A 25,931-nucleotide genomic window follows, 5' to 3' on the forward strand; every position below is an offset into this window, starting at 1 on the left:
TCCCCTTTGTGCTCATGTAATAGATGCAGGGAGGCAGGGGTTTGAGTTTTCCACCGGAAGTGTTGTGACAATGTGGAACTTACTTCCTGTAAGGGTAGTAGAAGTAGATCCCCGATAGCATGTGCACTTGTATTGCCCGGGTTATGGACCTAATGCTGGAAAACTGGATGAGAATTCTGTGGCAGTTGTTCCATGGATTCCATCGGGCAAAGTGCATTTTTATTTTCTGTGCAGTAAGTCTCTATGTCTCCAAACCTTCTCCAACTCCCAGGTGGACCATTGGATTTTCAACCAATACTTCCCCCAGAGCCATTGCCTCCAACAATGATCCTGACTGCCATTGTCCCAAATTCTGGTACTGTTCGGGATATCTTTCAATGTTGCAGCATCTCTGCCATTTCAGCATCTTTCCCAGTGATGCAGCATTCCATGTCAGTCTCTTTGAAATTGCAGCAACCCCCTCAACATTGAGCAAGCCGTCCTCAGGCATTTCGCACTGTACAGCTATAGACACCATGGAATGGGTCTTACCTCACAAGGTATTCCACTGGCTCTGCTGATAGACAGGGTTACTTTTCCATCATCTCTATCATTTACCTTTTTTAATAAACCCCGAGTTGATTTGATATAATTTATTATTATATTGTCACGTTACCTCTGTATTGTGGGGGAGAAAAACTTGTTCTGTTTGCAGTGAATGTTCCATGGAAAGACACAAAGGCCTTCGTGTGATTGAACAGAGCGAGCGATACAGAGGTACAGCTGCAAGGAAGGTGCACAAGAAGCAAGATCAACATGAGTTTTAACATTTGAGAGGTCCATTCAGAATTCAAATACCAGTGGGGAAGAAGCTAGTCTTGAACATGTTGTTCTGTGTGTTTATGGTTTTGTATTTCCTGACTGACGGAAGAGGTAGGAGGAGAGTTTAACCGGGGTGGGAGGGTCCTTAATGGTGTTGGCTGGCTTTCTGTGGCAACAAGAAATGTACATTCAGTCAATGGATGGAAGGTTGGTTTGTGACTGATCTGGCCTGTGTTCACAACTCGCTGCACTTTCTTTCAATTAAGATACCTGTCCACAAGAAACCTTCTGGAACACTGAATTTCCAGTGTATGCCTGGACAGTTTATTTTGCTAAAGGTGCCCTGTGGATCCGCCCGAGCTTCTGAACAACACCCAGTTTAACTCGATATTTTGCCTTTGTAAACTTCCTGTACATTTTGAACTGAATGATGAGCAGCATGTTATTAATTTTCAAAAACCTGCAGCAACCAATTGAAAGTTAGGAATCCAGTGTCAATTCACTGCAGTTACCTTCTTGGATATTATGTGTGGATGACTGAGGAGAATTAGTGCAGCTTTGCTGGGGTTGGCAATGGTATCTTGTTACTGTTCCCTCTACCTCCAGGCATCCACAATGTTGGTTCAACCAACAGGATCTGCCTGTCATTCCCCATCATATTTACAGATGATTGGGGTTTGCACTTGACCAGATTTACAACAATCCAACTCCCTCATCTTTCATTGTTCTTTTACATGAAGCATTTACCTCCACCTGGAATTCACATTTTAACACCATGTATTATCACTGCCTCGGATCATCATCCCTTTGTAGTTGAACGGCATCTGCCCTCAAACCGATCAGAAAAAAAAAATCTCTCTTCCCCATACACCTTTTCATTTTCATGACAATTGATTTAAATCTGCCCTGTTTTGATATTTCAACACTCTGATGATTTGATTTCCTCCTCATAAATTAATGCAAGGAGTCACTGAAGAGACTTACTTAGCTTTTCAGAAGGGAGGGCATGGAGAACAGGTCACTCCACCGAAAAGTAAATGAATCTGAATTGTCCCTTGGCACTTAGCAATGGGTAATAGATGCTGACTTCACCCGTAATGCTCACATCCCATGAATGAAAAGAAAAGAGTGTTCCGAATGTTAGTACATCCCTATCATGTGGAGTCATCCAATTCATATTATCCATCTGTGTGGACTGTTCTTCAGGGAATGTGGTGTAAATTCACCCATCTAAATGTTACATGTTTTGATGGGTACTTTAATGACTGGTATCCTGGATTCCATCTGCTGTGCACCATCTGACTGTTTCTATTCAAGCTAGAAACTGGCAAGTTACAGTTTTACGATTTACATCACAATTTTTTGTGATGACTGGTTGATCTTTATTGCTGTTGTAGCAACAATGCAGATTGCTTGTAAACTATACAGAAAAGAATGCTCATTAATATTAAGCCAGTTTCATGTTTTGCTTCTGACAGTGAATTTCGTGTCTATCATGATCCCATCCCAGGGAAAGTGTGGCCTTGCTACCTGCACAACACGCTATCTGGTGGCGATGGCAGCAGCAGATCTACTGATCATTATCAGTGCGGTCATACTCAGGCAACTTTGTTATTATTATTATTACCCATTGTATTTCCTGGACATCACTCCTGTGTGCAGTGTTATCCATAGACTGTTCGGTCTGGTTCACCGTCGCATTCACCTTCGATCGGTTTGTCAGCTTTCGTTGCTACAAACTGAAAACTAAATATTGCACAGGGAAAAATGCATTTGCAATTCTCTCAATAACCGGTATTCTGCTTTGTTTAAAAAATGTTCCCTGGTATTTTAGATTTGAGGCCAGTAAGATAATCAGGAACATACCATTTCAAAATCTGATTGAAGATTTGTAGCTCGGGTATCCGTTGTTGTGGTTGTGTTCGCCGAGCTGGAAGTTTTTGCTGCAAACGTTTCGTTCCCTGGCTAGGGAACATCATCAGTGCTGTTGGAGCCTCGTGTGAAGCGCTGCTTTGATGTTTCTTGCGGTATTTATAGTGGTTTGTTCTTGCCGCTTCCGGGTGTCAGTTTCAGCTGCAGTGATTTGTATGTGGGGTCCAGGTCGATGTGTCTGTTGATGGATGTTCTTGCCGTTTCCGGGTGTCAGTTTCAGCTGTAGTGGTTTGTATATGGTGTCCAGGTCAATGTGTCTGTTGATGGAGTTTGGGGATGAATGCCATGCTTCTAGGAATTCTCTGGCTGTTCTCTGTCTGGCTTGTCCTATGATAGTGGTGTTTTCCCAGTCAAATTCATGTTGCTGGTTGTCTGAGTGTCTTACACTCAGACAACCAGCAACATGAATTTGACTGGGAAAACACCACTATCATAGGACAAGCCAGACAGAGAACAGCCAGAGAATTCCTAGAAGCATGGCATTCATCCCCAAACTCCATCAACAGACACATTGACCTGGACACCATATACAAACCACTACAGCTGAAACTGACACCCGGAAACGGCAAGAACATCCATCAACAGACACATCGACCTGGACCCCACATACAAATCACTGCAGCTGAAACTGACACCCGGAAGCGGCAAGAACAAACCACTATAAATACCGCAAGAAACATCAAAGCAGCGCTTCACACGAGGCTCCAACAGCACTGATGATGTTCCCTAGCCAGGGAACGAAACGTTTGCAGCAAAAACTTCCAGCTCCGCGAACACAACCACAACAACATACCATTTCACTGCAGGAATAAACGAAGCTACTTCACTGACTCTCGCTGGATTGGATTCCGCTCATTTGCTGTGGCTCTAACCCCATTGGGGCCATTCTTTTTCATTGTGTTCCTCAATGTGCTGACAATCGCACGCATTTTATTTAAGTCCAGTCAAGTCCGTAAGGGACTGAGGGGCCAGAGTAAGGAAGGGAAGCAGGTTGGCCCCGAGATGAAGAGTAGAATTAAGGCAGTGATTTTACTCTTCATTATATCTGGAAATTTCATACTTCGGTGGCTGTTATATGTTTTATATATCCTTGATGTCCCAGATCGGTACTTAAACGGTAATGACTATGACATCTTTGAAGGAGTTGGATATATGCTGCGCAATGTAAGCTGCTGCACAAACACCCTTATTTATATGGTAGCTCTGCCCAAGTTCAGAGCTCAGTTCAATAGAGCGGTGAAATATCCAGTTTCCAGAGTGATTGAACTATTCACTGCATAAATCTGATATAAACTCAATATCCTGTGGGTGATGGGCAAGAAATGACCATGGAGGGCCAAAACGAACCCTCTAGAGATGCAAATCTGTTAGAGAGATCTGAGAAGATGGGATATTTATCAGGCATCAAGAGAACCGAAAGAAGAAGATAAGGTTTCCCAGTTCAGGGAACAGAGGGAACATTTCTGTCCTGGAATAGGGGCATTGGACCTGAGACATGAACTCTGATCTCTCTCCCACAGATGCTGCCAAACCCGTGGAGGATTTGCAGCAATTCCTGTTTTGTTTTGGTTTAACATATTGGGGCCCAGTGTAAATGAGCCAGAGATACTGTCCAGAACAAACATCAGTGGAACAACGACAAAAGTCAATATTTCCCCAAGGCAATCAGAACTAAAAGATCATAGAACATCAACGTGTAGGAGCAGGGTCTCTGCTTCCTCCTGGATCAGAGGAAGTGATCCAGGGTGTCGACTCCAACTCTGCTACTTCGGATTTCGTCTGAGGAAAAAAACAACATTTCTGTTTTCAAAATGAAAATCCATGTAGATGCTGGACTGTTCATTATGCTTCAATAAAACCATCCCAATTATTCATGTCATTCTGATTGTCCCACCAGTAGCTGGTGCTGGGGGTATTCTGTTCTCCAGCTGCCTAATGAGAGTGCTCTGGTGGTTGGGAGGATGGGGGAGATGGGTGGGGGGGGGTGGAGTGGGATAATCTAGACAGATCATATCCATAAACATGATGATTGCTATCATTAAGTATCTCAGTCTAAGGAGTCTGCCTAAAAGATTGGGAGAAAATCTGGAGACAGTTCCAGGAACTGAGTCTGTATTCAGTACAGGGGTCAATGTCATCACTTGACAGCAGATCACATACTCCACACCTTCCCGGGAACTGTCTCAGAAAGTTCCCAATCTCAGTTTGAAAGCCGAGCTTTTGGATAACTTCGAACCAAGTCTCAACATCAAGTGTGTTTGTTTGTGTTTAATTACTGCATCAATCCACATGCTGTTTGAATCTTCCTACACCCCGTTCTTACACCATTGCTTGGAATTTCAGACTCAGACTTGACATGTTAACCATGATTTTATTGTCAGTCGGCTTCATGTCGCTGAAGTGTCTGCTACCCATGAGGTAACTCCATGTGGTTTCCATCTGAACTGCGCTGGCTCCAGCAACATCAGCGTTTCATATTGGTCTTGCCTTCAAATCTGTATTTTAAAGTTATCTTGCTATCAGATATGTCAATGATTTCACCCAACCTGCAGCATCCATGAGTGTGCACGGCCTCTATCTCTATAAGTACCTCCAACCCGAAAACGTTCCCTGTTTCAGGAATCCTTCCCAATAAGCAGCATTGGTCTGTACAGTCACCTAGTGACTCACTCAGAGTGGAAGAGAGTCATCCTCAATGTGAGAGACCCCAGTGATGCTGTGTGTCGAATGTGTTACAGAGCGATTGTGTGACTGAGGATCCAAAGGGATATTAATATCTTCAATGAAAGGGAAAGTCTGGCCGAGAGAGTTTCACAGCAGACTACCTCCCTGCCCTTATACAGTCTGCTGGAAATAACTGACAATGTATCATTTGTCCTCCTCCTCATTGACTCCACTATCAGTTACATTTCTGAGACCATAAATCCCTCCGTATAATGATATTAAATAACTTCTCACTATTTTCAACCGAATCATTCTGTTTGTTATTTCTGTTCCTCTTACAAACGTGAACCACATGTTGTCATTGTACCATCCTCCACGACTTCCTCTGACATCTCATTAGCTTCACTCAGCAAGTCCCAGGGATGACAGGGCTGTCCCATGAGAGGTTGGTTTACCTGTGCATGTAATCAGTACAATGAGAGGGGGATCTGATGGAAATGTATCCAATTCTAACGGTTGGACAGACTAGATACAGGGGGTGGGCTGTATCCCCTGGGCAGGCATTGTCAGAACAAGCATCCCAGTCTCAGGACATGGGCTCACCCATTTCTAATAGCGAGGAAGAGAATTATCTTCACACAGAGTGATCAACCTGAGAGATTCTCTCCCACAGAAGGCTGGGGAGCACAGGTTACTGAGTACATTCAGGAAAAACATTGATAATGTTATTTTTTAACCGGTTAATGACATCACGGGGTTTGGAGCGAAATTGGGAATATAGCAATGAGATAGAGAGTCAGACATGGTCACACTGAATGGGAGAGCAGGCTGGAAGGGCTGAATGGCCTCTTCCTGCTCCTGGTTTCTGTGTTACTGTCAGTTTAATGTCCTCCTGAAAGTGTCAGTGATGACATTGGGGAAGCGCATCAGAAACCGTTTTAATTCAAACACTGCTGTATCTTGACATTTTTTTTGCAGAGATGAACAGTCAGTCTGAGGGTCAAAGTGCTCCACAGGATTCCTGATACCGTCTCAGTGAAACAGTCACAGGTGCGTGGAGTCAGGACCGTTTTATCCAGAAAATAGACTTTTACGAAGTGTCACACTAACAAACGTCAGCTTCAAATTTAGTGTCCTCTAGAAATAAAGAAATAGATTTACAATTAAACAAACCTCCTGACCTTGTGTTTGTGAATGAGTGACTGTGTATGTGAAGGAGCAAGTGTGAGTGTGACTGAAGGACTGAGAGTTTGTGGTTGAGTTTGTTTGAGTGAGATATTGTGGTTCAATGTGTGGTTCTGAGAGATAGGGAATTTGTAATGCTGTATGTGTGTATGTGTATGAGACTGAACATGTATGTGTACCTGTGTGTGTGTGAGCACATGTCCATGTAAGAGTTTGTGGGAGAGACTATAGTGGTCGCTTTAATCTGCAGTCTGACCCAGAGTTTCCCCTGACTTGGGAGTGTTTGTGGACAGATCTTTACGCTTTAAATAGCCATATTCTTCCTAGACCCTGGCAGATGTGGGTTAGAAAGTGTACAGCGAAACATACTCTGTCTCTAATCCAGTGATAGTCTTTGTTATGCTGACATCAGCTTACTGACAACATGTGAAAGTTTAGTTTCTCACTCAGTCGCAAGTAAATGCAGAACCCCTCCAGTGTGCGGACAGGCTATTTGGCCCAACAAGTTCTCATTAACACTCCAAAGTGTATCCCACCCAGGACCATTACTTTACATTTTCCTGACTAATGCATATCCCAGAACACTATGGACAATTTAGCACGGCCAATGTTCCTTACACTGCACATCTTTTGACTGTGGGAGGAAATCCCTGCAGACACAGGGAGAACATGCAAACTCCACACAGACCGTCATCCCAGGCTGGAATTGAGCCCAGCCTAGTACCATGACATAATCGTGCTAACCACTGAGCCACCATGGCTTCCCGACAGTTATACCAGAAATTGGGAGCAGGACTAGAGAAAGCTTCAGTTTACTTTCTGCTACATTCACTTTCACCAGAAATGAAGTTTTATGGAGTGCAGTGGTTCCATAAGGTAGCTCCCTCCCACCTTCCCAAGGGCTGATGGGAATGGGGGTGAAATGCTGGACCCAGCCAGTGATGATCACATCCAGTGAATGAACGAAAACATCATCCCTTTGCCTTGCTAATAGCTTGCTGCCCCTGCAGACTAACTCAATGTGATTTGATATCCCAGGACACGCAGATCCCTCTCTACCTCAGAGTCTTACAGCATCTCCCCATTTTTAAACTAAGGTCTCTGTCGATTCTTCCTGACAATCATCACACTATCCACTTTATACTGTAACGGATAATGCTTTACCCACTCACTTACCGTCTCTGAATCGCTCTATGTGACAGCAGCTTACTTCCACTTCACCAGTTATTTCATCAAGAAAATACTCAAGTTTAAAATCAAAGACTGACTTGAACTGATGCCAAAACAGAAAATACTGGAAAATCTCAGCAGGTCTGGCAGCATTTGTAAGGAGAGAAAAGAGCTGATGTTTCGAGTCTAACTGACCCTTTGTCAAAGTTTTAAAAAAAGGAGAAATAGGGAGGTATTTATACGAGGCTGAGAGAAGAGGAAAAAGGTGATGAGAGAAAGAGAGACAATCGAGAAATAAGAGGTACAGAACAGTGAGAAAAATATTTTTAAAAATAAATAAAATAAATGAAATAAAATTACGGAACAGAATGAAAACAGAGAGTTCAGGATGGGTTAATCAGCTGAAGTTGTTGAATTCAATGTTGAGTCCGGCAGGCTGTAGCCTGCCTAGTCGGAAGATGAGATGCTGTTCCTCCAGTTCATGTTGAATATCTCTGGAACATTGCAGCAAGGACAGACAGGTGGGCATGGGAGCAGGATTGTGTGTTGAGTTGGCTTGTCTCTCTTTATCTCGCTCCCCACTCTCTCATCACCCTTTTCCTCTCCTCTTCCCACTTTGATACCCTTCTCCCTTGTTTTCCATTTTGCCTCTGCTTCACCCCTTCCCCCCATCCCCACATATTTTTTCACATGGCACTGGCTCCAGCCTTGGTCATTCACAGCTCCTAATCTCCCTATAATCTCTCTATGCACTGTCGTTATCATCCCTTTATTGCCACCTTTGCTTTTGGGGCCATGACTCACCTTCTCTCAGCCTCGTATAAATACCTCCCTATTTCTCCTCTTTCTTTAGCTTTGTCAAAGGGTCAGTTAGACTCGAAACATCAGCTCTTTTCTCTCCTTACAGATGCTGCCAGACCTGCTGAGATTTTCCAGTATTTTCCCTTTTGGTTTCCGATTCCAGCATCCGCAGTAATTTGCTTTGATGAAGTTAACACACTGTATGCCTTCTAACCAACCCTGACAACCTGGCTGGCAACTTTCAGGGATCTATGTACATGGATCTCTCTGATTATCCACACTACCAAGGTCGTTAGCATTGACTCAGTTCTCGGTATTCCAGTTATTCCTTCCAAAATGAATCAGCTCACACTTTTCGGCATTAAACTCAATGGGCCAGCACTCAGCACAGCTCTGCAGCTTAACTAAGTCCCTCTGTGAGCTGAAATATCCGACGACACTGCCCACAACTCCACTGACGTTAGTGTCATCGGCAAATTTAGTAACCCATTCTTCGACACCATCATCCAGGTCATTTATAAAAATGACAATTAGCAGTATCCCCAAAACAGATCCTACTAACTGAGCTCCAGGATGAACATTTCACGTTAAACACCACCGATCTTCTTTCAGCTAGCCAATTTTTGACCCAAACCCGAAATCACTCGAAATCCCATGCCTCCGTAATGGGTCAACATTTGCTTAGTTTATGAGAAAGAATTGTGGAAGTTGGTCATAGGGTGATGGTGGTATAGTGGTGAGTATAGCTGCCTTCCAGGTAGTCGACCTGAGCTCGATTCTCAGCTATCACAGTATGGGGGTTTCTAAACTGAGCGTTAAAAAAAAGCCAGCGGGATAAAATCCGCGCATGAATATTTCGTTCTGTGTCAAGTTGGATTACTCGTTGCTTTTCCTGGCGATGGTTTCTGTGAATTGCGGTGTGGAACCGGGCAGCATTGCTCGGCATCTCGGAAGCTTTCCCCTCTGCTGCTTCCCATTTCTTATTGAAATATTGGTTGCAGCACAAGGATGGGTTTGTTTTGTTCGAAAAGTGAGAGACTGCTCCCGTCAGGAACCTGAAATAATTACAGAAGCTGCTGTTTGTAGTTAAATAATATTCATTTAGTTAAGGTTTCCAATCGAGTTCGGTTTGTCCAATCTTTCTTCCTTATGTTTGTGTTACAACGATATTGTGGAGTAAAGTTTGTTTTGATTCAAGCCTGGCAGTTTGACCAATCGCATTGTAACGCCTTACACTTGCCTTCAGGAAATCAGGAAAAGGGGGCTAGACCATTTTCTTAAGGCAGAGGAGATTGGTCTGGTTGATAAAATCCTCATTGTCATCAATACATGTCCCTATAGCCCTGAGCAATGATGTTTACAGATTAATGGAGGATACACAGACACATTAATCGTTATTATCTTGGACAGGAGTCATTTGGGAATGATATTCCTCAGATCATCAACTCTCAGCTCGGCCAAGGATAAAGGTGAGGAATCCAGCACAAATGGGAAACAGCCCATTTCCAGCGAGACTGAGAGGTCACTAACAGAGTGGGAGCTGGAGAGTCAGGAACAGAACAACAGGGACAGTCCACTCTGTTCACTGACGCTTCACCACTCAGTGAATCCAGTGCGAGGAATGCCTGCTATTAGTCAGACTGACAGAATGTGATCATATGCACACACTGTCCTTCCACATCATCAATATCGCCCAGCCCCCACCCTGTCTCAGCTCATCTGCCCCTCTGCCAGCTTCAATATTTTAATCGGGGCAGCATTAAGCGCCATGCTTTGAGCTGAGCTGTCTTACCTTCTGTACTCTCTCTCTAAACGGCTCCAATTCCCCCTGACCCCTCTCCGGTTTAAGATGCTCCTTGACTTCTGCCCCAATTAATGAGGTAGACCGTCACCTGACCCAATATCCCCTTCCGTGGGTCAACATCTCCGGGATTACAAACACAGTCCTGTAGATCCTGGAGAGCTGACAGATAACACAGAAATTACTGGTGACATTTAGTAGGAGTGGCCTGATTTGTGGGGAGAAATCCGAGTGAACTTCTAGAATCCAGGGATTGTCCTTCAGAACTGAAGAGATCTGATGCTGATGCTGTCAGACATGCTGAGCTGCCCCAGCAGTTTCTGTTTGTATTTCAGTCCCAATCCAATTGGTCCTGATCATGGCCTCGGGATTAGCTTGCCAATGACTGGGAAAGGGTTGGACATGTCTCCTTCCCAGCAGTTAACCCGGGCTCGAACCCCTGCCATCGCACTGTTGTACTTTGAAAGCAATCTTAACCGGGGAGAAACGCCGAGATGGAATGAATGAGATTGGACTCTCCGAGGTTTCCCAAACATGATCACATTAGGAGGGCGGGGGGGGGGGGGGGTGGTCCACCTGCTGTTACATTCTCAGAGCTGGGGAAAGGAGGATTAAACGCTCTGCGGGACCATATCAATCATTATTTGAAGATGATTGATGAACTACAGACCAGTGAGCATGGAGTTATTCAGGGAAAAACGTGTATGATGATCTTGCCAGATGCCCTCCAAAGGAAGGCGATGACCGATGGAAGGAGTCCCTGTGATGTAAATCAACTGGATTACAGAATTAGTGCTCATGTGCCTGACTGGGATAGTTCAGCTGAGACAAGATGCTCTGTAGAAATTCCCCAAGGTTCCTTCCAGAGCAGCTTCCAGACCCACGGCACTATCATGTGGAACACTGAGCACAGCAGATACATGGGAACACCACCAGTTGACAATTCCACGTCAAGCCACTCCCCACCCTGGCTTGGAAATACATCTCAGTCCCACAAGTGCCATTGGTTGGAAATCCTGGAACTCCCTCCCTTACATCATTGTGGGTTTATCTGCACCGAATGAATGGCAGCATTCAAGGCAATAACTCACTGTCACCTTCACCAGAGCAATTATATCTGAGCAATCCATGGTGACCCAGCGGCAATGACCCAAACACATTAATGAATCACAAAATAAAGCTCAGTATTTGGTACCCATGTGCTCCAGGGCTGAGTATCTGAATAAATTGGGTCTATATTCTACTAAATTGAAAGGCGATTTCATTGAAATGATTGTGAAGAGGCTTGAGAGGGTAGATGCTGAGAAATTAATCCTGTGGGTCTGGGAATCTGAAACACAATAACACAGTCTCAGGAGTTGCTGGAAAAGCTCAGCAGGTCAGGCAGCATCGGTGCAGAGAAATCAGCGTAATGTTACAGCATCCGCAGTTCATTAAGGTTTGATTGCCACCCTCTCAGGGTAAGGGGCAGGTTATTTGGGACTGAGATGAGGAGACCGCGCTTCACTCTAAGGCCTCTGAGTCTTTAATATTCTCTCTCCCTGAGGATTGTGGATGCTCCGTCACTGAGTACATTTCAGATCGGAATAGACAGATTGCCAGTGTCTCAGGGAGTCACGTGATATGGGGAGTGGGTAGAAAACCGGATTTGAAATCTCAAACCAGCTCTGATTGGATTGACTGCCAGAACAGACTGAACAGTTTAAACAGACTGTATAGTCTCCTCCTGCTCACATTTCCTGAGCTCTTAGACGTTTACTGAACCAACTCCCAATCCCTTGAGATTTGTTTCCATGAAACCGTTTGTCATTAAATCTCTGCAGCCTCCACCCTATTACAAACCATCTCATTCTTTCTTCAGCATTACCCCCATTCCAATTGTTCAGAAATCATTACTTTTCTAACTTCCTTCCGCTCTGCTGAATCCTTCCAACCTTATAACACACGGGTTAACCTTTCCCTTCTCCCTATAGATGCTGCCTGACCTTATCAGATTTCTCAGCATGGCCTGTGTTTATTTCAGAGGGAATGACATCTCCCTGTTCCTGTTTCTGTGAGAGGATACATTCCCCAACCCGACTCCTTGGTATTCCATTTGTTCACAGAGAAAAGAGGGATCGCTCTGTCTAAATTCATAACATGCACAGTAGGGCATCAATATATTGTGATGATATTAAAAAAAAACATTTTATCCAAATGAAATCCATGAGGACATGGCAAGTTGCAGTGGGATCTGTAAGGGGCAGGAATTCAATCCGCCCTCCCCCTGTTGTTATTGGGTATGATGCTCCTGACCCAACAATACACAGATCTGACTGAATGTACAAACAACCCCTCTCCATCCATTTCATTCAGAATAAGGTCAATAACAGGACGGATTAAAGCTAAATGTAAACTGTGATGAATGCTGCATGTGGGGAGCCATGTTACTGTAGAGGTTTTACAGCAGTGAGATCAGGCTTGTCGGCCCATCATTCAAACGCTAGACTAACCGTCTGGACTCTCTCTCTCTAAACCTCTCCAATTCCCCAGATCCCTGTCAGATTGAAGACTCTCTGTGTGGAGTTTGCACATTCTCCCCATGTCTGCGTGGGTTTCCTCTGGGTGCTCCGGTTTCCTCTCACAGTCCAAAGATGTGCAGGTTAGGGTGGATTGGCCATGCTAAATTGCCCATAGTATCCAGGCACGTGTAGGTTACGTGGATTCGCCATGGGAAATGCGGGGTTACAGGGAGACGGTAGAGGGGTGTGTCTGAATGATGGGCTGAATGGCTAGTTTCCACACTGTAGGGATTCTCTGATTCTATGTTCCTTCCCATCTGCCTCTATGGATGAGGGAGACTACCACCTGACCCAATATCCCCTTCGGTGGCTCAACGTTTGCTTTGTTTCCAACAAAGAGCTGCAGATGCTGCAGATCTGAGAGACAGCACAGAAATTGCTGGGGAAACTCAGCAGGTCTGGCAGCATCTGTGGGGAGGGAACCTTTCGGATACAGGGATTGTTCTTCAGAACTGAAGGCTTCTGATTCTCGTGCTGTCAGACCTGCTGAGCTTCCCCAGAATTTCTTGTTTGGATTTCAGCCCCAATCCAGTTGGTGATGATCACGGCCTTGTTAAGTGTGTTTGGGAATGGGGAGGGAGCTGCTAGCAGGGTGATGGTGGGATAGTGGGGAGCAGAGCTGCCTTCCAAGTGGTTGACCCGGGTCCGATTTCCGGCCATGGCAGTGTTGTGGTTTGTAAGCAGCCTTTTAAAGGTAAGGCACTGGGATAAATCGAGGGAATAAATCTTTCATTCTGTGGTGAAACGGATCTGTCAGATTGCTCCTTGCTTTTCCTGGCAATGGTTTCTGTGAATTGCAGTGTGGAACCGGGCAGCATTGCTCGGCATCTCGGAAGCTTTCCCCTCTGCTGCTTCCCATTTCTTATTGAAATATTGGTTGCAGCACAAGGATGGGTTTGTTTTGTTCGAAAAGTGAGAGACTGCTCCCGTCAGGAACCTGAAATAATTACAGAAGTCGCTGGAAACACTGAACAGTTCCAACAGCTTCTGTAGTGGTGGGGAGGGAGGGTTAATGTGTCAAATCTACGCAAGGATAAAATAAACTCCAGCCACAAAACAGTCAGAGTTCCTAAGTTTTACAAACATCCGTATAACATTTTTCTGAGCCATCAATTCCCCTTAATCTCTTCCAATGTGGAATTGCATCTTTCTGATTCTCACTTTGAGAGATGTCCCTCAGTAAGCTCCTCCACCATTCTTTCCATTTCACTGGGGACCCACTATCCACAGTCTACAATCAAATGACCTGAACTCAGACACACAGAGATCTTAAAGAGTGACACAATGCAGATATAAAGTTTATTTCATTTCTGTATCAGAGTCCAATCTTCACTCAGTGAGACAGAGTCAGGTATTCAAGGCTCAGACAAGAGCTGGATTCTGTTTCTGGTGATTGTCTTCATTCAGTGAGAAGGAGGGCCGTGGGCCGGAAGGAGCTCATCATTGTGCTTCGGGTTGTCTGCTCAGTCTGCAGCATTGCAGGCCGTGGGAGCAGGGCAGTGGGAAAGGGACCTCGTGTGGACTGCAATAGGACTTTCCACACATTGTTTCAGGCCAGGTACAGAGCTCCAGGAATGAGGAATGAGGATCTGAAAAATGCAATGATTGAAGGAGGAGGATCAGGAAAACAGGATAAAGCTGATGAGATCAGCAGGATTTCTCGGTCTATCTCTGTGCCATACTTTATTTTCTGCTTCATAAATCTACAGTCTGGATCTCAACCCACTCAGAGCAGTATAAACACAGAACCAAATCATTCAGTCCAACACATCCATGCCGAACTGATATCCGATGTAAATCTCATTCTATTTGTCAGAATGTGGCCCATGTTCCTCTGAACCCTTTTTTAATTCCTACACCCACCCAGATACCTTTTAAATGTTGAAATTGTACCAGCCTCCACTGCTTCCTCTGGCAGCTCATGTACACAGTGCCTTCTGAGTGAAAACTGTTCCCCTTTGGTCCCTTTTATATTTCCCCTCTCAACTTTAATAGATGCCATCTGCTTGTGGACTCCCCCACCACAGGGAAATCACCTTGTCTTTTTACCCTATTGAGGCTCTTCATGATTTTGGAAACGTCTATAAGATTATCCCTCAGCCACTGACGCTCCATGGATAATAGCCTCAACCTATAATGTCTTAACATTCAGCACAAACCCTCCAACCTTGGCAACATGCTTGTAAATCTTTTCTGAACTCTTTCAAGTTTCACAACACCCTTCTTATAGGAGGGTGTCCAGAATTGCACACTATATACCAAACATGGCCGAACCAGTACCACAACATGACCTCCCAACTCCTTTACACAATTAACTGAGCAATAAAGACAAAAATGTCTATCAAAATGTTAGTCCACATTCAACGATCTATGAAGCTGCACTCCTGGTCTATTTGTTTAGCAACACCTCTCGTACCTTGCCATTACGTGTATAAGTCTTGCTCTGTTTTGCCTTTCCAAAATGCAGCACCTCACATTTATCTAAATTAATCTCCACCTGCCACCCCTCAGCCCATTGGCCCATCTGATCAAGATCCCGTTGTCCTCTGAGGTAACCATCTCCACTGTCCTCCACATCTCCAATTTTACTGTCATCTGCAAACTTACTAAACATTCATCCTATGGTCACATCCAAATCATTTATATAAATGACAAAACAACAGTGGACCCAGCACCGATCATTGTGACACACCGCTGGTCACAGGCCTTCAGTCTGAAAAGCAACTCTCCCCCACCACGCTCTGTCTTCTACCTTCCAGCCAGTTCTCTCCCCAAAGGGTAATTCTACTGCCCCAACATACAAGTTTGACAATATGACACCAGTCTCAAAAGTACAACAAAAATCTATTCCTGATGACAACAGGCGGGTCAGTTTGCCACCGGTGCTGTTTACACTTGGAGTATACCTGGAGCAGAACAACACAAACCCAACTGGAGAGGGTGGCTCTGTATAAGTAGAGTCAGTGTGGAGTTAAAATTCAACAACTGTGATGGAATAAAAGATTAATGAAGGTAAGGCCATCTAATCTGTTTCACAAATTATGACATAAGAGGCTGGATAAAAACTGAAGCTATTGTAATAAATGGCTCAAGATCCCCATGGAGATTTAATGTGCTCGGATGGAAAAATGCTGAGTGATCATAAATTACTGCAACTTGCAAACAGCAGAATTAAAATGCAATTTGCTTTTTTACTGCAAGGATGATGATTTTAAGCATGTTGTTCTCTATATATGAATGATCCAGACGGTTCTTTATTATCGAGACAGAAAAGACATTCAATATTTCCTTTGACATCAAACTTGGATTTGGACAAGATTCTGTGGATGATACGGACCAACAGGATTGTTTGTACACATAGGCGAATAATAATGTCACCAGGAAATAGCGGAAGGTTGTGGAGGGAAATGAACATACTGAAGCCCGCTGTGATGGAGTTTGGGATAAGAGGCTAAAGAGAGACAAACTCGACCGAACTACAGAGTTTGAAATGTGAACATGCATAGAGTTGCCTTGGTGTTCATGTGCACAGGTCTTTTACTGTGACAAGATCTGCTCAAAGGGGGAAATAGAAAACATATGGGATCTTGAACATTACAAATGACCCATTGAGTAAGGAAAAAGAAAATGCATAAAGAGAAAACCCTGCTGTCACTGGGGATCTGAAATCTAACTTCAGCTAGTCAGGCAGCATCTGTGAGAAGTGAACCAGAACCCATTTCTCCCACAGCAGTCTGCAAGGCACCAAGGAATCTCACTGATCTGATTGGCCCTGTGCTAATTAACACTGCACACAGATATTAATCCAGTGGGTCAGCTTCTTAGTTAAACAGTGAGTTCCAGAGAGGGACGAGACAGACCCTTGTATGTTGTTCACACCATGGTCAGTAGGTCATACAATCGTCAGGATTTACAACATAGAAACAGATCCTTCAGTCCAACTTGTCCATGTGTCAATTCAAGAATTCTGGCAGCGCTCCATGAAATTGGACGATCATTGCAAGGGACTACTTAATGGGAGAATTGGGCTAGGGCTTATCGAAATGTGAGAAATGTAACAGGGTATCAGTCAATAGAAGAATTAGTACAGGGATGTGAGTAAATGGGAGGTCTGGTGCACAGTGCCGTTACATTAGAAAATTGGAGGGAATGCCAATATATTGGAAAATTGGAGCACAGCATGTCTAAGTTGGGGAATTGGGGCCAGGGAATTAATACAAAGAAATGTTGCAATCATTGGTACATTGGAGATTCAGTTCAGTGCATCACTAAATGAAAACAATTCAGCAGGGCATATGTACATGGAAGAAGTGTTTCAGGGAACAACGAAATGGAAAGAATTGATGCAGGGGAACAATAATTGGAGAATTCATGCAGGTGCCATTAAAGTCTAAATGGGAGGACTTAGACAAAAAAATCTCAATGGGGGGAGTTAGTGAAATTCCTGACTGAGTACAGGATTGGTAAATGGAAGAATTGGTGCAGGGAAGCGGAGCACTAATTACAGCCTTAGAGATGTCCAGCCTGGAAACAGACCCTCCACGCCTAAATTTAAGAATGCTGGCAGCTCTCTACAAAATTGGAAAATCATTGCAAAAAATTACTAAATGGAAAAAATTGGGAAAGGGCTTATCGAAACGTGAGAACTTGTAACAGGGCATCGAGATAATGCGTGAATTAGTGCAGTTCAGCACTAAATGGGTGAGAAATGCTGTGTTGCATGAAATGGGCGAATTGGAGCAGGACAATACCTTTTGGGAGATTTAGAGTAGGGCACCCCTAAATTGGGCGAGGGCATCAGTCAGTATGGGGACTAGTGTAAGGCAAAACTGAGTGGAGAACTTGTTCAGGACATCAGCAATTGGGGGAAATGGTGCTAAGCAACACTGAATTGGTGTGGGGTAACAGTAAATGCTGATAACGTCGAGAATTGGAGCAAATGGGAGAACATGGGCAATGAATCATTAAATAGGACAAATGTTGCAAAGGACTAGAGGTCCAGATTCAATACAGTGCACCACGAAATGGGGGAATTGGTGCAGTTTATCACGAAACGGAAGATACGTGTTGGATCGGTCATTTGGAGATATGATGCATAAACCGCAAGATTAGAGAATTCTGGCAGTGGAATACAAAATGGGAGAATTGTTGCAGAAAATACTAAATGGAAGAACTGGTGCATAGTGGAGCTCAATTACAGGAAGGGTGCATGGCACCAGGAAATGGGAGGATTAGAGTAGCGCACCCATCAATGGTAGAATCGGGCTAAGGAATCAGTAAATGGAAAAATTAGTACAGGGATATGAGTAAATGGGAGATCTGTTGGAAACAATAAATAGGAGATCTGGTGCACAGTGCTGTTCCATTAGAAAATTGTAGTGTGTGCCAATGTATTGGAAAATTGGAGCAGAGCATGCCCAGTTTGGGGAATAGTGGCCAGGGAAACAATAAAAAGAAATGTTGCAAGCATTGGTAAATTGGAAATTCAGTTCAGTGCATCACTAAACAAAAGAATAAAATCAGCAGAGCTTCTATACGTTGAAGATGTTTATCAGGACACAATTAATGAAAGGAATTGATGCAGAGCAACATTAATTGGAGAATTCAGGCAGGTGTGATTAAATTCCTAGTGGGAGGACTGAGGCAGGATAACCTCAATGGGGGAGCTGGTGAAATTCCTGACATAGTGCAGGACTGGTAAATGGAGAATTGGTGCAGAGAAGCGGAGCACTAATTAGAGCCTTAGAGATGTCCAGCCCGGAAACAGACCCTTCAGTCCAAATTGTCCACGCCTACATTTAAGAATTTTGACAGCACTCCACTATATTTGAGAATCATTGCAAGAAACTGCTAAATGGAAAAATTGTGAACGGGCTTATTGAAATGTGAGAATTTGCAACAGGGCATCAGATAATGGGTAAATCAGTGCAGTTCTGCACTAAATGATTGAGTTATGCTGTATTGCACTAAATGGGAGAATTGGGGCAGGACAATACCTTTTGGGAGATATAGAGTAGGACATTATTGGGCGAGGGGATCAGTCAGGATGAGGATTGGGGTAAGGCAACGCAGAGTAGAGACCTTGTTCAGGAAATCAGTAATTGGGGAAATGGTGCTAAGCAACACTGAATTGGAGAATTGTTGTGGGGTATCAGTAAATGAAAGACCTGGTGCAGGGTGCTGATAACTTCGCGAATTGGAGCAAATGGGAGAACGCGGGCAGTGAATTAGTAAATAGGACAAATTTTGGAAAGGATTATTGATCCCGATTCAATACAGTGCACCACAAAATGGGGGAGTTGGCGCTGTTCACCACGAAAGGTAAGATATGTGTAGGATCAGTAATTTGGAGATTTGATGCAGGGATCGCAAATTCTGGCAGCGGACTACTAAATGATAGAATTGTTTCAGGGAAATACTAATTGGAAGAACTGGTGCACAGTGGAGCTAAATTAGAGAATGGGTGCATGCACCAGTACATGGGAGCATTCGAGTAGTGCACCCTTAAATGGTAGAATCTGCTAAGGCATCAGTAAATGGAAGAATTAGTACAGGGGTATAAGTAAATGGGAGACTTGGTGGGAATCAATAAATGGAAGATTCGGTGCAGAGAGCTATTACATTGGAAAACTGGCGTATGTGTCAATATATTAGAAAATTGGAGCTGAGTATGTCTAAATTGGGGAATAGGGGCCTGGGGATCAATAAAAAGAAATATTGCAAACACCGATGAATTTGAGATTCAGTTCAGTTCACCACTAAATGTAAACAATTCAGCAGGGCACCCGTACGTGGAATAAGTGTTTTAGGAACCAATTAGATGGAAGGAATTGATGCAGGTCATAGATAATGGAGAAATCTTGCAGGTGCCCTTAAATTGGGCAAGATAATACTCAATGGGAGGGTTGGTGCAGTTTCAGGATTTGTGCATTCGTAAATGGGAGAAATGGCGCAGAGCAGCGGAGCCATAAATTGTCATACAATCCTAGAGATGTACACCATGGAAACAGACACTTCAGTCCGACTTGTCTATGACCCAATTTTAGAATTCTGGCAGCGCTCCACGAAATTGGAAAATCATTCCAAGGAACTACTAAATGGAAGAATTGGGCAAGGGCTTATCGAAATAAGAGAATTTGGAACAGGGCATCTGATAATGGCAAATTGGTGCAGTTAGCACCAAATGGGAAAGTTTCAATTTAGCAGTGAATGGGAGAATTGGGGCAGGACAATACTTGAAGTGGGAATAAGAGTAGGGCACCCCTAAATTGGGCGATGATATCAGTCAAAATGAGGACTGGTGTAAGGCAACACTGAGTGGACAACTTGTTCAGGACGTCAGTAATTGGGGGACCTGGTGCCAAGCAACACTGATTTGGAGAATCGTTGCGGGGCATCAGTAAATGAGAGACCTGGTGCACAGTGGAGCTAAATTAGAGAATTGGCGAATGGCAACAATAAACGGGAGAATTAGAGTAGGGCACCCTTAAATGGTAGAATCGGGCTCGGGCATCAGTAAATGGAAGAATAAGTACAGGGATATGAGTAAATGGGAGATCTGTTGGAAACAATAAATGGGAGATCTGGTGCACAGTGCCGTTCCATTAGAAAATTGTTGTGTGTGCCAATATACTGGAAAATTGGAGCAGAGCATGTCCAGATTGGGGAATTGGGGCCAGGGAAACAATAAAAAGAAGAAATGTTGCAAGCATTGGTAAATTGGAAATTCAGTTCAGTTCAAACAAAAAAATAAAATCAGCAGGGCTTCTGTACGTTGAAGATGTTCATCAGGAAACAATTAATGAAAGGAATTGATGCAGAGAGCAACATTAATTGGAGAATTCAGGCAGTTGTCATTAAATTCTTAGTGGGAGGACGGAGGCAGAATAACCTCAATGGGGGAGGTGGTGAAATTCCTGACAGAGTGCAGGATTGGTCAATGGGAGAACTGGTGCAGAGAAGCGGAGCACTAATTAGAGCCTTAGAGATGTCCAGCCCGGAAACAGACCCTTCAGTCCAAATTGTCCACGCCTACATTTAAGAATTCTGACAGCTCTCCGCTATATTTGAGAATCGTTACAAGAAACTGTTAAATGGAAAAAATTGTGAACGGGCTTATTGAAATGTGAGAATTTGCAACAGGGCATCAGATAATGGGTAAATCAGTGCAGTTCTGCACTAAATGATTGAGTTATGCTGTGTTGCACTAAATGGGAGCATGGGGGCAGGACAATACCTTTTGGGAGATATAGAGTAGGGCATCGCTAAATTGGGCGAGGGGATAAGTCAGTATGAGGATTGGTATAAGGTAACGCAGAGTAGAGACCTTGTTCAGGGAATCAGTAATGGGGGAAATTGTGCTAAGCAACACTGAATTGGAGAATTGGTGTGGGGTATCAGTAAATGAAAGACCTGGTGCAGGGTGCTGATATCTTCGCGAATTGGAGCAAATGGGAGAACGCGGCAGTGAACCACTAAATAGGACAAATGTTGGAAAGGATTTTTGTTCCAGATTCAATACAGTGCACCACGAAATGGGGGAGTTGGCACTGTTCACCACGAAAGGTAAGATATGTGTAGGATCGGTAATTTGGAGATTTGATGCAGTAATCACAAGAGAGAGAATTCTGTTAGTGGACTACTAAATGGGTGAATTATTGAAGGAAATACTGAATGGAAGAACTGGTGCACAGTGAAGCTAAATTAGAGAGTTGGTGCTTGGCAACAGTGCTTGGCAAATGGTAGAATCGGGTTAAGGCAGCAGTAAATGGAAGAATTACTACAGGGCTATAAGCAAATGTGAGATTTTGTGGGAATCAATAAATGGTATATCTGCTGCACAGTGCTGTTACATTAGAACATTGGTGGGAGTGCCAATATATTGGAAAATTGTAGCAGAACGTGTCTAAATTGGGGAATAGGGACCAGGGAATCAGGAAAAGAAGAAATGTTGGAAGCATTGGAGATTCAGTTCAGTGCATCATGAAATGAAAACAATTCAGCACGGCATCTGTATGTGGAAGAAGTGTTTCAGGGAACAATTAACGAAAGGAATTGATGCAACGCAACAATAATAGGATAATTCATGCAGGTGCCATTACAGTCTAAGTGGGAGGACTGAGGCAGGATAACACTCAATGGGTGAGTTGGTGATATTCCCGAATTAGTGCAGATTTGGTAAATGGAAGAATTGGTGCAGGGAAGTGGAGCAATAATTACAGCCTTAGAGATGTACAGTACGGAAATAGTGCAACGTCTCCACGCCTAAATTTAAGAATTCTGGCAGTTCTCCAATAAATTGAAGACTCATTGCCAGAAACAAATAAATGGAAAATTGGGAAAGGGCTTATTGATGTGTGAGCATGGCACCAGTAAATGAGAGAATTAGAGTTGGGCTCCCTTAATTGGTAGAATCGGGCTAGGGCATCAGTAAATGGAAGAATTAGTTCAGGGGTATGAGTAAATTTGAGATGTGGTGGGAATCAATAAATGGGAGATACGGCGTACAGTGCAATTCTTTTTGGAAAACTGGTGTGAGTGTTCATATATTAGAAAATTGGAGCAGAGCGTGTCTAAATTGGGGAATAGAGGCCAGGGGATCAATAAAAAGAAATGTTGCGATCATTGGTCAATTGGAGATTCTGTTCAGTGCACTACTAAATGAACAAATACAATCAGCAGGGCATCTATACCTTGAAGATGTGTATGAGGGAACAACTTAATGGAAGGATTTGATGCAGAGCAACAATAATTGTAGAATTCATGCAGGTGCCATTGAAGTCTAAGTGAGAGGACTGAGGCAGGATAACACTCAATGGGTGAGTTGTGAAATTCCTGAATTAGTGCAGGATTGGTAAATGGAAGAATTGGTGCAGGGTAGGGGAGCAGTAATTGCATCCTTAGAGATGTACAGCACGGAAACAGACACTTCAATGCAACGTCTCCATGTCTAAATTAAAGAACTCTGGCAGCTCTCCACTAAATTGAAGACACATTGCCAGAAACAAATAAATGGAAAATTGGGGAAAGGGCTTATCGATGTGTGAGCATTTGCAACAGGGCATCAGATCATTGGTGAGTTAGTGCAGATCAGCACTAAATGGGTGAGTTAAACTGTGTTGTAGTAAATGGGAGGATTGGAGCAGGACAATACATTTTGGGAGATTTAGAGTAGGGCACCCCTAAATTGGGAGAGGGTATCCGTCAGTATGGGGATTGGTGTAAGACAATACTGAGTGGAGAACTTGTTCAGGACGTCGGTAATTGGGGAAAATGGTGCTAAGCAACACTGAATTGGAGAATCTGTGCGGGCCATCAGTAAATGAGAGACCTGGTGCACAGTGGAGCTAAATTATAGAATTGGTGCATGGCAACAGTAAATGGGAGAATTAGAGTAGGGCACCCTAAAATGGTAGAATCGGGGTCGGGCATAAGTAAATGGGAGAATTAGTACAGGGATATGAGTAAAAGGGCAGTTTGGTGGGAATCAATAATTGGGAGATTCAGTGCACAGTGCCATTACATTGGAAAACTGTTGTGAGTGTCAATATATTAGAAAAGTGGAGCAGAGCATGTCTAAATTGGGGAATAGGTGCCTGGGGATCAATAAAATGAAAAATGTTGCAAGCATCGGTAAATTGGAGATTCAGTTCAGTGCATGACTAAATGAAAACAATTCAGCAGGGCACCCGTACGTGGAAGAATCATTGGAGAATCATTCCAAGGAACTATTAAATGGAAGAATTGGGCAAGGGTTATTCAAAACAAGAGAATTTGCAACAAGGCATCTGATAATGGCGAATTGGTGCAGTTAGAACCAAATGGGAGAGTTTCAGTTTAGCAGTGAATGGGAGAATTGGTGCAGTGTAGCACTAAATGGGATAATTGGGACAGGACAATACTTGATGCGGGAATGAGAGTAGGGCACCCCTAAACTGGGCGAGGGAATCAGTCACTATGAGGATTGGCGTAAGGCAAAACTGAATGGAGTACTTGTTCAGGGCTTCAGTAATTGGGGAAAATGATGCTAAGCAACACTGAATTAGAAAATCGGTGCGGGGGCCAACAGTAAATGAGAGTCCTGGTGCACAGTGGAGCTAAATTAGAGAGTTGGTGCTTGGCAACAGTAAATGGGAGAATTAGAGTAGCGCACCCTTAAATGGTAGAATCGGGCTCGAGCATCAGTAAGTGGAAGAATTTGTGCAGGGATATGAGTAAAGGGGAGTTTTGGTGGAAACAATAAATGGGATATCTGCTTCACAGTGCCATCCCATTAGACAATTGGTGGGAGTGCCAATATAATGTAAAATTGAATCAGAGCATGTCTAATTTGGGGAATAGGGGCCAGGAAATCAATAATAAACAATGTTGCATGCATCGTTAAATTGGAGATTCAGTTCAGTGCATCACTAAATGAAAAAATAAATTCTGCAGGGCATCGGTACGTGGAATATTTGTATCAGGGAAAAATTAAATGGAAGGAATTGTTGCAGGGCAACAATAATTGGAGAATTCATGGTGGTTCCAAGTGGAAGGACTGGGGCAGAATAATGTCAATGAGTGAGTTGGTGAAATTCCCGAATTAGGGCAGGATTGGTAAGTGGGAGAATTGGAGCAGGGAAGCAGAGCACTAATTAGAGCCTTAGAGATGTACAGCACGGAAACAGACCCTTCAGTCCAACTTGTCCACGTGTATATTTAAGAATGCTGACAGGGCTCCACTAAATTGGAGAATCATTGCAATAAATTACTAAATGGAAAAATTGGGAAAGGGCTTATCGAAACATGAGAATTTGCAACAGGGCATCAGATAATGGGTGAATTAGTGTAGTGCAGTTCAGCACTAAATGGGTGAGTTATGCTGTGTTGCACTAAATGGGAGAATTGGGGTAGGACATTACCTTTTGAGAGACTTCGAGTAGGGCACCCCTAAATTGGGTGAGTGGATCAGTCAGTATGAGGATTGGTGTAAGGCGGTACTGAGTGGAGAACGTATTCAGGACATCAACAATTAATGGAAATGGTGCTAAGCAACACTGAATTGGAGAATTGGTGTGGGGTATCAGTAAATGAAGACCTGGTGCAGGGTGCTGATATCTTCAAGAATTGGAGCAAAGTGGAAAGCACGGACAATGAATCAGTAAATAGGACAAATATTGCAAAGGATTAGTGGTCCAGATTCAAGATAGTGTACCACCGAAATGGAGGAGTTGGTGCAGTTTACCACTAATGGGGGGGTATTTTCAGTTTTGGAAATTTGGAGATCTGATGCAGGGATCGCAAGATTTGAGAATTCTGGCAACAGACTACTAAATGGGAGAATTGTTGCAGGAAATACTGAATGGAAGAACTGGTGCACAGTGGAATTCAATTAGAGAATGGGTGCATGGCACCTGTAAATGAGAGAATCAGAGTAGGGCACCCTTAAATGGTAAAATCGTGCTAGGGCATCAGTAAATGGAAGAATTAGTTCAGGGGTATGAGTAAATTTGAGAATTGGTGGAAATCAATAAATGGGAGATACGGTGAACAGTGTAATTGTATTGGAAAACTGGTGTGAGTGTTCATATATTAGAAAATTGGAGCAGAGCGTGTCTAAATTGGGGAATAGGGGCCAGGGAATCAATAATAAGAAATGTTGCAATCATTGGTAAATTGGAGATTCTCTTCCGTGCATGACTAAATGAAGAAATATAATCAACAGGGCATCTGTAAGTTGAAGATGTGAATCAGGGAACATCTAAATGGAAGGAATTGATGCAGGGCAACAATGATTTGAGACTTCATGCAGGTGCCATTAAAGTCTAAGTGGAAGGACTGGGGCAGGATAAACCTCAATGGGTGAGTTGGTGAAATTCCAGAATTAGTGCAGGATTGGGAAATGGGAGAATTGGTGCAGGGAAGCAGAGCACTAATTGGAGCTGTCGAGAAGTCCAGCCCGGAAACAGACCCTTCAGTCCAACTTGTCCACGCCCACATTTAAGAATTCTGATAGATCTCCACTATATTTGAGAATC

At 43.6% G+C, this 25,931-nt stretch overlaps 1 protein-coding gene across 1 annotated transcript in view; it reads right to left on the bottom strand.

Moving 5' to 3' along the window:
- Window positions 1-879: 879 nt before the first annotated feature.
- Window positions 880-25,931, bottom strand: part of LOC132824823 (uncharacterized) — a gene marked incomplete at its 5' end in the record, with an annotated part of 45,182 nt that continues 20,130 nt past the window's right edge. Inside the window, one exon of the mRNA XM_060839563.1 lies at window positions 880-967. Coding sequence (XP_060695546.1) covers window positions 880-967 — 88 coding nt within the window. The remainder of the gene's footprint in view (window positions 968-25,931) is intronic.

Source organism: Hemiscyllium ocellatum, chromosome 19 (assembly GCF_020745735.1).
Source record: "Hemiscyllium ocellatum isolate sHemOce1 chromosome 19, sHemOce1.pat.X.cur, whole genome shotgun sequence".
In the NCBI taxonomy this organism is placed as follows: Eukaryota; Metazoa; Chordata; class Chondrichthyes; order Orectolobiformes; family Hemiscylliidae; genus Hemiscyllium; species Hemiscyllium ocellatum.